The sequence below is a fragment of the Streptopelia decaocto genome (genome assembly GCF_964273445.1).
Source record: "Streptopelia decaocto genome assembly, chromosome: 8".
Lineage (NCBI taxonomy): Eukaryota > Metazoa > Chordata > Aves > Columbiformes > Columbidae > Streptopelia > Streptopelia decaocto.
The window spans coordinates 11503792-11518419 of NC_138662.1; the positions used below are offsets into that span (position 1 = coordinate 11503792).

At 43.5% G+C, this 14628-nt stretch overlaps 1 protein-coding gene and 1 long non-coding RNA gene across 2 annotated transcripts in view; one reads left to right on the top strand and one right to left on the bottom strand.

The window, feature by feature from the left end:
* Positions 1 to 761, bottom strand: part of LOC309443084 — a 29909-nt gene extending 29148 nt beyond the window's left edge. The window contains exon 1 of the long non-coding RNA XR_014184732.1: positions 653 to 761. This is a non-coding gene — a long non-coding RNA (uncharacterized lncRNA). The remainder of the gene's footprint in view (positions 1 to 652) is intronic.
* A 126-nt stretch (positions 762 to 887) lies between these two features.
* PDZRN3 (PDZ domain containing ring finger 3) overlaps positions 888 to 14628 on the top strand; it is a 140767-nt gene continuing 127026 nt past the window's right edge. The window contains exons 1-3 of the mRNA XM_082060489.1: positions 888 to 1792; positions 7941 to 8027; positions 9158 to 9265. Coding sequence (XP_081916615.1) covers positions 1076 to 1792; positions 7941 to 8027; positions 9158 to 9265 — 912 coding nt within the window. The 5' untranslated portion in view covers positions 888 to 1075. The remainder of the gene's footprint in view (positions 1793 to 7940; positions 8028 to 9157; positions 9266 to 14628) is intronic.

Sequence of the window (14628 nt, forward strand, 5' to 3'; positions counted from 1 at the left end):
GCTTTTTTCAGTACTTGAATATCTGCCTTGTAAGAGAAATTGGTTTTGCCTAATGCTATGTCTGGTACTTCAGGTGTGGTCTGGCTAGCTTTTTATAGCATATTCTGGAGAGCTTTTAAATCATCTCCAGGCAGAAACAGATATGAAGAGTGGTAACCTCTTCTGATCTCCCTCACTTCCATCAAGTGGCATCAATGGAACACATTAGCCTATGCAAACACAGAGAAAACGTACCCTTTTCCATCAGGACATGAGCAGCACTGGGGGACTGTTCCGTTTGCACTTTTTCTCATTGACAGTGTAAGGATGTCTCACCAAAGAACTGAACAGTCTGTCTAATTTCTAAGCCACCCACCAAGGACCTGGCCCCAGAGGGCAGCTCCACGCAGCGCCCCTTCCAAGAGTCCGGAGGTTGTCCCTGTCCCCGGCCAACACTCATCTTCGAGCAAACCGTCCCGTCTGGCACCAACTGCCCCTCAAACGTGACGAGTTTCTACTCCTCCCTCACCTCCTCTTACCTCCCACACCTGCCCTCCTCCTCCCGGCCCCTCATTCCCCCCGCATCCCTCCCGGCCCCCACCCTCGCCCAGGCCTCCCCCGCCCGGGAGCGCTCCCCTCCGCCTCGATCCCCGCGGGCACATCCCCCAGTTACCTGTCACCGCACGGGGGTGGTGTAAGGGGGGGGACAGGCTGGAGCCCACCCCTTCCTCCTCTCCCCGAAACAAAGGCACCCTTGTCCCCTTGTCCCTCGCGGGGGGACCCCCCGGGGCGTCCCAGGTGGGCGGGGCCGGGGCGGGGCGGGCAGCGCGCGGCGCTCTGCGCACGCGGCAGCGGCGGGAGAGCGGCCCGCGGCGGCGGCGCGTGCGGAGGGCCGGGGCGCGCGCTGCCCGGGAGCAGCGGGGACAGAGCGGGGGCGGCACTGCGGGCCGAGCTGCTGCCCGGACGTTGAGGGCAGCTGGCCGATACTTACTTATTATTATTTTTCGCCTGCCCCGTCCCGTCTCCGCACTTTGATTACTTTGTTTTGGTTTTTTTTTTTTTCTTTTTCTCTTGTTTTTGGCAAAGCGGAAGGAGGATGGGGTTCGAGCTGGATCGCTTCAGCGGGGAGGTGGATCCCGACTTCAAATGCAATCTGTGCAACAAAGTTTTAGAGGACCCGTTGACCACCCCCTGCGGCCACGTCTTCTGCGCCGGCTGCGTGCTGCCCTGGGTGGTGCAGCAGGGCAGCTGCCCCGTCAACTGCCAGCGCATCTCCACCAAGGAGCTCAACCACGTCCTGCCCCTCAAGAGCCTCATCCTCAAGCTGGACATCAAATGCGACAACCACGCGCGGGGCTGCGAGGCGGTGGTGCCGCTGCAACACCTGGGCGAACACACCGAGACCTGCGACTTCTCCCCGGCCAAGTGCCGCAACCGGGGCTGCCGCCAAGTGCTCAACCTCCGCGACGTGGAGTCGCACATGCGGGAGCGCTGCGAGGCGCGGCCCGCCGGGCTGTGCGAGCAGGGCTGCGGCTTGATGCTCACCCACGGCGAGCGGCGCGCCGGCGGGCACGGGTGTCTGCGCGCCCTGCGCGCCCACGGAGCCGCTCTCCAGGCGCGGGCGGCGGCGCTGGAGAAGGCGCTGAAGAAGGAGGCGCTGCGAGCCGGCAAGCGGGAGCAGTCGCTGCTGTCGCGACTGGCGGCGGCGCAGCTGGAGCTGCAGGTGACGGCGCTGCGATACCAGAAGCGCTTCACGCAGTACAGCGCCCGCCTCGACGCCCTGGCCCGCGCCCGCGCAGCATCCCCCGGCAAGGTAAGGGGCGGGGGGGGAGCCCGGCGGCGACGCGCCCGCTCGGGAGAAGTGTCCCCACTCGCGGGGAGAGGGCCGGGGTGGTCCTGTCCCCAGCCGCCCCTCAGCAGCTGTGTCGGGCCGCGGGAAGGGCTCGGAGGGGCGGCTGAGCCGCTCGGGAGGCAGGAGACACGTTCCCGCGTGTGTCTCCGCGGGTTTGGGAGGAAGGGGGGCCCTGTGTGGGGGCTCCTGGCCGGCCGGCTGCTCTGTGTGTGTGTGCCGGGGGGCGGCCGCTGGCTGCCAGCGGGGCTTGTCCCGAGGAGCCGGTCGGTCCAGCCCCTAGATCCCTGAAACATCTGAGCTTTGACTTTTAATACCCATAATGTACCGATTTCCACATAGGTATTTTCTGTATGACCATCATTGGTATCTGGACCCCATATGGCAACTTATGCATCGAATACCAAAGTCACTGTATTATTACTTCTTTTCTTGGTTCTCTCCCCAAAGAAACCTCTAAACAGCAAAACTGGAATTTCCAGGGCTGGAAATGGTATTAAACCAGCAGAAATCAACTCCCAGGAGTAACACAAAGCAGAGTGAATTGGAAGAGGCTGTTGTGACCCAATGCTTTCCAGACCCTTAGCTCACCTAGCGTCCCAGAATATGGCTTCTTACAAAATGCTGTCTTTAGGATTAACTATTACGCAACTCGGACACCCTGCCAGCTCTTTCATGATCTGAAGCCATCATCTCTGTAACAGCCATGAACAAATACAAGACCTCTGCTGCGTACTTGCATTTTTTTCCAGAGTCACACAGGGTTCTTGAAAAGCTCAATTTAGGAGGAGAAAAATTAACTTGACTTCAGCCCTTCAGAATTAGACCATTTATAAAATGACCAGAATCAAAAGCCAGAGTTACAACAATCCCTAAGTTTTAATTGGAATGAGGCTCCCCAGTGAGAGGAGTCCTAGAAGCCAATTATCTTTTAAATTAAGACATTCATAGTCTTCCCTCTGACCTGGAATGTGCTACCACGGACACAGCAATATTAAACCGTTCACAACTGTCAAACATCTGTATTCACACCTTTGGTAATGTTGAGGTTCAGAAACCTGAGTAAAGGAAACAAAAGTTGATGTTAGAGTCCCTCCTTTCTTCTTTTTGGGAAATCCAGGGCAAAACAACCCACCGTGTTCATGTTTTAGCTAACTCAAAACAGAAAGAGTGTTTTAATACTGAATGTACTCTTTTAACTTCTGGCAATACTGGTTGTGATGCTGGTTAAAATCTTAGTAAAACTTAAACGAGGGGCTTCCCATTCATGTCAAATTCAGGACAGTTCTCTGCTGTCTCCTTTTCCTGCAGCCCCTGTGCTTTGCCATGGCACGCTGCAGAGGGCAGAACCCCCTGCACAGTCCTGCTGTCAGAACTCATCTCACTGCAGCTCTACCTCCTTGTCCCCGATCTGATCCAAACAGCACACCTTTTTTCTCACACTGCCTCTCCTTCATTTCTTTGTGGCTAGCGTTGATAACGTTTGGTTTGCATTATTTAGCTCTGTATAGTGAGCTATTAGCATGAAAGGTGCTGCTTCAAGTAGTTGTAAATGTGCATTGTACATAGTTTCCAGCATTACTTTTTATCAAATGTATGGATACAGCTGGCCAAGACGACTGTGCTCGTTTTCAGCTGTATTACAAAAGGCTGTTATACAGTTTTCTGAAGCAGTGCCTACTCTGAAGAAAGCTGGAAGGTGTCATGTCACCACAGACTTGTGGTCTAGCGGTCAATCAATTACATGTCTTTCACAACATTTTGGGCAGCTTTCCAATACTAACAGCTTTAGTCTGCCCAGCTCCCAAAGAAGTACAATCAAGAAACTTGCATCTTTGTGCACTGGAGAGTTTTTTAAAAGACCCATGGTAATCACCTAGTGCAGGGGATGCTTTACCAATTTTGGGCTGTGGCACGCTTCCAAGTTTTTGCTCTGGGGTTATTTGCTCCGAGACGCTAGCGCAGGCTGTGCAGCGCGCGGTGCAGATTGTAACGCTCAGCAGAGCACACACACTTGTCTAAGGATTAGGTCCCTCAACACGTGATAATGTAGAATAACTTATTTCCATTTCAGACGTAATTGCTTATTCAAAGCATGCAGTGCCATTGCTATCATTATTTAATTATGATCTTTAGTCATAATAAATTTTGTTATAAGATGTAATTGTTCAGTCTACATTAAAACAGAAGTAGCCCTAGCACTAACAAACTGGGTTCATGTTAGATGCGGTGATTGCAAAACTTACTGCAGGATGTTCTGGCTCCTCTGCAGATGAAAAAAAAGGGTCTTCTGACATCCCTGCCTAATGATTGCTTGTTGCTACAGATGTAGAACCAATCTAGAATAAATCAGATGACATATGCTTTAGTCAAAACAGAAGAAATGCCCACTTACTGTTCTGTTTAAATGCTTAGTTAGAGGGGAAATATGATATTGAGGAACATTAGGTCATTCATGAAAGACCCAAATTCATGGTCTTTTGGCTGAGGCAAACTTTTTCAGGAACTTTGGAGACCCAGATCTGGGTTTGACTTAGCATAGACTTCCTTCGTGATACTTTGTGTTCTTTGATCTCCCATATCTGAAGTGAGTTTTATAACATTACCATAACTATGCTGAGAGAAGACATACATAAATTTATATATGTTATACACATGGTCACCTGTAAATATCTCACAGTTAGAAGTCCCTTAAACAGACAGATGTGCCTTAAGAGATTCCAGTTGTTTTCCATGTGTATTCTTTCCCATCCTCTGTTTACTGAGGGAACATTTTCATCTTCCTGTGTATTTACTGGATGCCTGATCTGTGCCTATTCCAAAAGGCAAGTTTGAAGGTTTATTCGGAGTGGCTATTTATTCCATGATGGGAGAGGTGAGGCTTATTGTGGGTGCGTTTGAGGAGGGAGTGGTAGGGAAGGTGGTGTGTCTTATTCAAAATTAGTATTTCCTTTGATCAGACAATCAATCCTGAAACATCAAAGTCCAAATAATCAAGAAAAACCTCATACTGTTCAAACAATGCTTAATCCTTGCTGAAACATACCACTGTTCACACCTATTGATAAGCTGATCTGGTTGTTCCTTTATGTACACAGCTGTCAAAGTCCTTTGGGAAGAAATGAGTAAGGGAGAATCAGAAGCAATTCATGGTACTGGCAGCAGCCAGTGGTGGAAGCCCTTCTGCTTTCCTGACCACCAAAAGCAGGGACAGACTCCCAGTAAATGTATAAGACATACAGGAACCGGTTTATGATCTGGTATTTAGGACCTCTGATTTAATACCCCTGTGGAGGTGGTAACACAAGTTCTAATTGTATAAAACACAGATGGAGTCCCTTGAAGCAAGATGGTATTTTTTTCTCAGGCTGTCCCCAAGCAGGATCCACCAGGCTGGTCCTGGCAGCCCCTTTACAAGTAAACGAGGAGCTGAAGTGCTTCCAGTAACGAAGATGGACCTTAGCCACAGCACTACCAAAGACATCAGAGTCTTCCAATAACTAAAGGGAAAGACAGCCTATTAGCTCCACATTACTCAGCTGGGAAGTACAGTAATTTCAAGAATTATGTTTAAGAGTTCTGTTCAGCTGTGGGAATACAACACGCCAGTAACCATCAGGTCCGCCGAAGCAGATGACAGGGCAGGGATGGATGCTGGCCACCACATTTCCACAGTTACCTCACTGTTTAATGATTCTTTTGCTGGAATGCGAGACGTGTTAGAGGGGGAAAGAAACACAGAGCCCTGGAAAAATCATTTGCACCGTGACTTCCTTATGAAGCAAAGAAGGTTGTTAAAGAAATTGTTAAGTCTTGAGATGTGAATCTGCGAAAGTAACCAAGTGTTAAAGCCAAGGCGCTGCTGTCTGCCTGGTGCCGGAGCAGTTCAGCAGAGATGGTGGGTTTGCCCTATGTGGTGACGTGCAGGTTGTGCTCTGTAACACATCTCTGCTTCCCCAGAGAAGATGGAGACAAGTGTAGAAATCCATCAGAACTGGCTGCAAAGTTTGGAAAGTTTCTGGAAACCCCCCCTGGACGTTTTTCAGGAGTATCTAAAAAAAAACTGCAGTAGGGTTTTGGTTTTTCTTGGTTGGTTTGGGTTTGTTTGTTTGTTTGTTTGGGTTTTTTGTGTGTTTGTTTGTTTTCTTTCCCCACGACTCTGACTCATTCAAACCCACTTGCTTTAATACTCGTTCTGCTGTGTATAAAAGCATCAAATCATACCCACGTAAGGAGGCTTTAATGAAAACATTCAACTTTAATTACTAAAAGTGTCTTGAGAGCAACGTTGTAATGGTTTCTTGATTGTTCTAATTGATTTTCCTTCTTAAAAAGGCATAATAGTGGAAGTAAACAGTGTCACTTGCATGTCCTTGTCTTTCAAATCCTGAGTTACCAGTCCCTGAAAGTGATCTCAAAGGACTGTAAATTTGTTCCTTGAAATCCTGTCTGAGGTCTGGGTCTGAAGACTTGCAGGGAAATACCCTTTACTTCAGTTTCCAGTCCTGTTCTGGGGACCTGATTCTCCCTGATGCTGAGTGTAGCAAATTCAAATAAAATCAGAGCTTTTTTCATATTTCTCTGTGTCAGGTCCAAGTCTATTTATTATTTGACCCGCAGGAAAGATAATGATCGCAAACCAATACAAAAATAGTAAACCAAATCTTCAGGTGGAGGATGTTGGCGCAGCTCCCCTGTGGTGGAGCTCCAAGCATGTGGTCAGTGGAGCTCTGCCAGTATACACTGGCAGGGGGCTGGGCTTTGTTATCATCCCCAAATCTGTAAGAGTAACTCAGTAATCCAGGATTACTTTGACATTTTTTATGAGTTTAATAGACATTAATATTTGATTGACGACTTCAAATTGACATGTTAGAAGAAAAATGCGCAAACTAAAAACATCTGTGTGAAATTACAGTATAACTGTTGTAATTTTTGTCATTAATTGGTTATGAAAACCAGACGTGTAAGTTAACTTCCTCAAACTTTTTTGTGTTCCTAACTTTTTCACCCATTGCATAAAGCAAAGAAAAAGATCTTGGAGGTAGCAAGGTTCATGTATATCTGTAGATCTACAATGTACTGTTCCTATTCTGATTTCGGAAAAAAAAAATTGTTATTCAAATGGCCTTTTGTAGTGTTCTGCTGTTGCCTGTTGTAGTTTTGTAGTTGTGTGCTGTAAATAACAGCCACTTGACTGAGATTGAAGTAAGTACATTGTGAGGATTTATTTGTCTTTCACAGTCCATGCACTTCTGTCTTAATGAAAGTTGATAGGCCTAAGTATGAGTTTGTATCTGTAGTTAGGAAGAAGCTGGGGTAACAGGACAGGATAAGAAATCATGTTCATGCAGTCCTCCAGATACTACAGGTCCCTCCAGTCTATCTTGGTTGTACATTTTTTGTCCAATCAGATAACTGCTCACTGCAGGTATTACTATTTTAGGGAATTAATATAATGATTTTCAATAACGGAAGATTTCTGGTTTGCTAGTGTTAAAATTTTAAAGAAAAAAAATACTCATGGCAGGAGCTGTGCGTAGCAGTTGGCATCCTAGGCCTTTGGCAAAATTTGTAGCAGTTTTGTTTAAAGCTGTTTTATAAAACTCACCAGATAGTTTCTGTTGTATTACACTTAATGTTTGATACCATCTAAAACAATGTCATGTAGCTAGCACTAGAGAGAAGCCACATTAAAATGCGGCCTCAAGATTCAGTCACCCTCAAGCACTGGAAAAGTCAAGAATTTGAATACGGGAAACATGCAGTATTTTATATAACGCGTCACGTATGACTAGGTCAAGTAGTTGCAGGAACCAGTATTACATATAAATACCTTCAGTTGCTGCTAAGTGTCTCACTGTAGATCTCAATAAAAAATACACATAAATCTTAGAGGGTGGGTTCCATGGAGCAGCACTGCTGGGGAGCGGTGGGGCAACTGGAGTGTGGAAGCTGTTGGCTTCCAAAGTTGTTCTAAACATTCTTCTCTGAGCTACATGGCGGGGGAAAAAAAGTAAGAAGTCAACCCTACAAACCTGGATAGAAATATTATCTATCCTACCTATCAGTGCTCACAAATGTTTTGAACATGTTCATCTGTTCTTTGTAGGGTGAAGAAACTAAAGCACTGACTCTTGTCCTTCATCGTGACTCTGGCTCTCTTGGATTTAATATTATTGGTGGCCGACCATGCATGGTATGTTAATTGCTAAAATATGTTTGCCCTTTCCAGTTGGGAAAAGCATTTAGGTCAACACTTAGAGAAAAAATACTGACAAGCATTTGCTTCTCTTGGGATTCTTTCAGAGCAAGTCTTAGTCAGATTTGTATCAGATGTCTATTAACCACACTGTCTTTTCTCTCACAACGTGTTTATTCTTGCACACCTTTCACAGCTAGTGATGATAACATTGGTGCAGTGTCACTCCCAAAATGGTGAAACGCCTGGTCTCTCTTTCTCAGACCATCCTGCTTTGAAGATGTTGCAGGAGTTCAGTGCCCACAGCTTTAGGCCCTTTACAGTTCATTGAGAAAACGTTATTTACTCTCCTTTCCAGCCCTCTGTGCAGGTGAAGGGATGTGACTTAAACAACCTACTTCTGAATTCTCTGATTTCAGCAGATGTTTCCTGCACCATATACTCACTAATGTATTTTTTCTGGGTGCCTGTTGGCCAGAGCTGCTACATATGACTTTAATTAGATCAAGGAGTGGATTATAACTTGTCCTAGTAATTTAGAAAGTATTCGGAACTACTTCTTGGCTGCTCAGAAATCTGACATTAATCATGATTTATTCGTAGTAAATTCACTTGAAAGTTATTATTTCTTTATAGTCAGAGTTTTTCAATTTTCTGAGACATTGTTCTGCACTGGTAGGAGCTGGTGACACTATACACCGGAATATGAAAATACCTTATTAGGTGTAAGTTGTTTTTCTTTGTTTTAAGCCTCCAGAGAAAGAGCTGTGCAACTGAAAATAAAAATGCACTGTTGTCTTATGTTTGATGTGCAAGCAGACTGCTGTCTCACTGCATTTTACACTAAGAATAATTGTAATGACAATTACTACTGAGCTGGCCTAAGTCAGAGGAAGATTATTATCATGCAATTAATGTACATAATGGAGGCCCATTCCTGGTTGTTTAATCTTTCAAAACGGGAATATCAGGTGTTCTCATTAGCACAAAGTAATTCCATATCAAGACATCAATAAGAATATTTCTTTCAAATTACATGCACTGTTGTCACATGGACAAGTTTTAGCCGAAGGGAAATTAGAGTTAGTTCAAGATACAATAACATATTTTTCTTTTCATCCTTAAAGGACAATCAAGATGGCTCATCTAGTGAAGGAATTTTTGTATCGAAAATAGTTGACACAGGGCCTGCTGCTAAGGAAGGAGGGCTACAAATTCATGACAGGATTATTGAGGTATGTGAATACACAAGCCCGTCTCTTTTAATAGTGCGAGTTCCATCTCAGGTCTTCAAATGGCATGATGTTTAGTGTGGCTTTAGGAGAAATGTACCGTGGTAAACACTGTCTGGAAGACATGTCTGTTAAAATATGCTTGACTTGATTCAGTGCTGACCTTCATGGCTTTAGGTATAGTTCTCACCTAAATATAGAAACCAGATTATGGATGGTATGTGCATGTCCTGACTTTCTGAGGAGCTAGCATCTATCTGGTATGCTGTAGATATTTCTTCTTAAAGCTATTGGAAACTTGTAAGTTATTTAGTTAGAACCATATGCGAAATATCTGTGGTGTAAACTATGATTTTATTTTCCTTGGTATTTAAGACCAAGTATTGAAGAGTTAGAAGAAATTCTGCTCTGCAATTTCTGTATGGTTTATTATAAATCTAAGTAACTCCCTCAATACTGTTTGTAAGCTCTTAAATTACTTACATTGTGGGCTGAATTTCTTCTCATTTTGCCAAAGTCTTGACCTCAGTAAAAAGTCCTTCTTGTGAAAGAGATGGTTGCTTAAAACGTTTCTTGCAATTTGCAGTGAGAAAATTTACTTTTGGGGGAAAGAGAGAGAAAAAGGTTTTCATGAAACAAAATGAAGCTGATTGTGAATGAGTTCCCATTGTTTAGCATTTTACAGTTAAGAAAAAGTGTTCTTCACTGTCTTATTTTTGTAGGCTGGAGAAACTTTGAGAGTCTATTGTTCAAAAAGATAAGTGCGGTGTTTGTTGCCAAGGATATCATAGAACAGCCAGTTTCTCTAAGTAATGGAATTCCATTGCTCTTATGTTTTGCAAATGAGCAATAAACAGCTGTTAAGGATTTTCTGTTGGCAGGGGACTATGTGTATTTGCTATTTTCTGTACTGTTATGGTAAATTGTATTCACAATTTAGTAAGGATATAAAATATTAATTAAGTTTTTTCATTTGGGAAAGAATGAAGCTACAGTAGCAGAACTAAAAAAAGATAAGCGTCTTGAGCTGTGAAATGATCCAGAGTTGCTTAAACTATGTATATGATGTAACGTAATTCAGAAAAGGTCTGGAGAACTTTGTGAGAACTATGCAATTTTGTTTGAACTGAAAGTCTTCCCAGAAGTGTGTACTTCCCCAAAGCATACTTGAAAAGCTGACATCCGTTTCTGAAGCAGCACATAGTCATACAAACCAAACAACTGTACGAAAACCAAAACTTTGGAAAAATTAAATACCCCGAAGTTAGGAAATGTCCCAGTCTCTCTGTGCGAGCTCGGTTCAGTCTCCTTGAGCATAAGCACCGTAACTCAGTCTGTAACTGCAGTTGCGCGGTGTTAGTCTGCAGAAGTCACCCTTATTTCCTACTTTGTTTTTTACTCCTTCCCTACTGCTCCGTTCCTCCACGCATTTAGCATTTGCCAAGTTAGCGCAGGCGGGGCTAAGCAACTAAATAGTTACGCTGGACACACAGTGCAAACCTGAGGACACAGAGGACAGGCTGGGCGAGCTGTCTTGCTGTAGCTCTTGGCCGTGTGTCCTCTCCGAGCGATGCCTGTGTGAGCAGCATTTGGGCAGGATCTTTTCCACAGGTCCAAGTTATATCTTCTCATAAGAGAAAACCCCAGAGAGCAATTTGTTGTGTTTATAACACACCAAGGGCAGCAGGAACCCACCTGAGTGCCATGTATTGACAGCTCTTGTTGTTCTGACCACAAATTCATTTTCATATTCACTCTTCTTGCCTCCTAATATATACATAATGCTAGTGAAAATTCTGTACACTGTTTCTCAGTAGTTAACATTAGATGCCTTCATATCAGCATCTGGGTTCCCATTAGGAGTGTCTTGTTGAGGCACGTCTGTGAATGGTGCCCAGCTAGTGCGGTTTGATCCCTGTAGCGGAGTCATCTCCAACTGTGCTAACTGGATTTTTGTTTTTAATAGATAGAATTAATTCATTTAATGCACCCCTACCACTACAGGCATCCAGTTCACAGAACTGGACTTGAGAGCTCTAATACAGAGCCCTCAAAATACATGTGGTGTGGCTATCAGCTCCTGAAAGCAACTGTTTCATTCTGTATTTTGTGCAATTTCCTTAACCCTAGTTGGAAGGAAAAAAGGGGATACCTCCTGCATCAAGGCATCTAAGAAAGCTTTATAGTACTAATATCCAGTTATCTTAGACAACTGAAATACCCTTTAAATGATCTAGGTGAAAATAAGGTAATGTCCAGTGATAGTGTCCCCCTAAGGGCAATATTTTTTATAACTTTCACACTGCTAAAGTTTCATTTTCACTGTTTGGCTGAAAAATCATTTACAGATTTAGCTGTAATGGGCAGGACACAGCTGGAGGACTCAGATGGAACTTGGCATAGAGAGCAGAGCATCCTAGCGGGTCACATTTGCTTTCAAAAGTGTGAAAGATGGTGATAGTTCCACAGAAGTGGAAAGATAGTGAAGTTCAGTTCTAGATAGTTGTTACTATCTTGAACTTCTTTGACTTGTTTGTTCAATATTAAGGTTTTATGCATCACCAGCATGATTTAAAATAGACTCTTTCATGAAGAACTCTTATTCCAATATAAGCTGCTGAGCGTAACATCTCCAAAATTAATTCCAGCATCCATCACAGAGCATTTACAACGAAGTAAGCCATAAATTATGTTATTTCCTTTTGGAAAATGTTCCTTTGTTGTGAATCTTCTGGTGGATGTGTTCTGGAGCACATACAAGGGTACCATGTCTCATTTTCAGAACTGTCACAACATTCCTAATTACTGAGCAGGGATTAGACACATACACAGTACTATTTCTAGCCGATAGCATGTGCGTTGTTATATTGATATTTGCTTGCAGATTCTATCCTCTGAGAATCTGATACAAGATAAATTCTTAATTATGTCAGAGATAATTGGTAAACATATTTTCCTTATGTAATTTGGATTTCCTGTTCTACATCTTTTAGAGGGTTAAATGAAAAGAAGTTCATCAGGTTCAGGAATTGTCTTGAATCTTCTGCAAAACCAATTTTTTGGCCCTTTGTGTATCACTGACAGAAGTAATGCCACTGTGAAGTGCACGTTTCTACTGCTAAATGACATACATCAAGATGGATGTTGTGTGGTCTGTGCTACTCGGTCTTCAAAGCAGCATGGAACAGAAATAGAGTGGAATATCCTCTTCCCTTTTGTCTTACAGAATCTGTTAAATAATAATGATATTTAGTGCTTACATAGAACTCTTAGAAGCTCTTAACTGCTTAATAATTTCTCCTCACTGTTTAATATTACCCATTTGCAAAATAAGGATAATCTGAGGTGTACACAGAAATAACTTCTAGAAGTTCTTGTCAGCTTAGGTTTAAAGACTTGGATCATGGTCCGTTTGTAACTGCTCTATGTAAACCAATGCTTTTGCCTGTATCAGTTTTTAGGTATTTCACAATTACTTTAGAAGTGAAGAAGTAACGATACTATGAGATTTTCTCTGTTTTGACTACGTTTTTCATGCAGCTCTGTACTTACCTATTCAAAGCAAGCAGCTGATTAATGCAGTACTGGTAATTGTTAAGATGTTCCATAGCAAACTGCCATGTTAAAAACATGCTGAAACTATTGATTTTGATGCAAAGGAATTACTGTTTTCATTTTTGTCAGGGTAACAAAATGGTCCTAATTTCCTCTCTTAACAGAAGTTAGTTCAAGTCCCAGCCATGAATGCCTCCTCTACACAGCTGCTTGGCATTTCTTAAGACAAAATTAGATTTTCAGAGTTTTTATTTTTAAGCACATCAGCTCTGAAAGATTATAAATTAAATATGGCATTCTCTTCTCACTAACTAGCAAACTTGTTTGTTTGGCTTCGGGACTGCTTAGAAAGAAGGAGGCTTTTGAAACGTTGACTGCTTGCCACTGTAAAAAGTTCTAAGCACAATTAGGGTACTGTTGAGGTAGTATAAACTGCCACAGCTCCAATGAAACCTTGAGGATTTATGCCACCTGGGACTTGCCTGGTGTTTCGTGCTGCTCACAGGAAGGATCATTAGTTTAGGAGTTGAAAACATGTCTTAGTGCATTTGATTGATTTTCCCCAAAGCGCACTCATTTGCTACAAATTTTAGGCTGCTTTTCTATTATGTGGATTTCTTTACAGATTACATGTAAGAACAATGGAACTTTTTAGCAAATCTACTGTACGTGTACAAACAAAATCTGCTATTTGCTGCATGTTCCCTGTTCAGCCTGTAGTAACTGTGCTGTTTTGGCAGAGCCACTTTCTGCTCACATGAGGTGGCTGGGTGGTTTTCAGCAAAATTAATTCGGTAGCTGTGTTAACAACGTGGCCTCTGAAAAGTCAAATCAGCCCAGACAAGGTACATCAGCGTGAAGGGACGTCAAGCAAGGATGCGCTGGCAGGCGCATGGCTTAGCTTTCCTGGCAGTGACACACACGTGCTAAGATCTGCTGCTGAGGCAAGGATGGCTTGAAAGTTCAGCAAATGAATGAATGAAAAGACATTCCATGTGGTGTGCCGGTGCGTGATGGGGTCTGGCTTTTCCACAAGACTGAGCCTCCGGGCTGAAAGGGTTCAGTGTTTGCCAGTCTGGTTTTCTTGTGAGAATGCAGTTGTCCCTGCCCTGTGCGCCCTGTTCCACTTATCGGTACTCACAGACAGCTCACAGGAGACTTCCACAGATAATCAGTAAATAAAATTATTAACTAAACACAGCCTCCAACTTCTCATTTGCTGGTGGGTACTTTTTAATTTATGCCAGCTTTAGTAGGATAAACCTAAGCCTATAAGCTACTTGCAGGAAACTTAGTGCAAGCACTAGCTGAACTCCAACAAGCATATAGGTTAAACACAATTTTTTTCATTGTCATGAACGGGAGAGTTCAGCTCTGCAAACAAGATTTACTGTGCAGCTACATACACTTAGGAATTAATTTTCTAGAAGAAAACTTTTTCAGACAGTGACTTAAAATTGGCTGTCAAAGCTCCTGCCAGGACACGCAAGCACATTAGAGTATTTGTGGAGAGCAAACACAACGGGGCAGTGAGTGCCGCTAAAGCAGAGTCAGCTTTCTTAGAGTTTATACTCCTAGAAAACTTTCCAAGCCCTTTATCTGTATCTCTTAACGGTATCTTACAAAGCAGCATTTTGCCTGTGCTAAAACATAGATCTCGAAGATTGGTCGAAAGGGATTAATAATAACCGTAAGAGCAAAATGTAAATGAAAACAGGTGGCTTTGGTTATCACTGCATTTTTTTCCTCGTATAAATGTATTTGCCTGATTTCATACCAGCGCTACAGTCTCAGCTGTGGCAGGGAGGTGG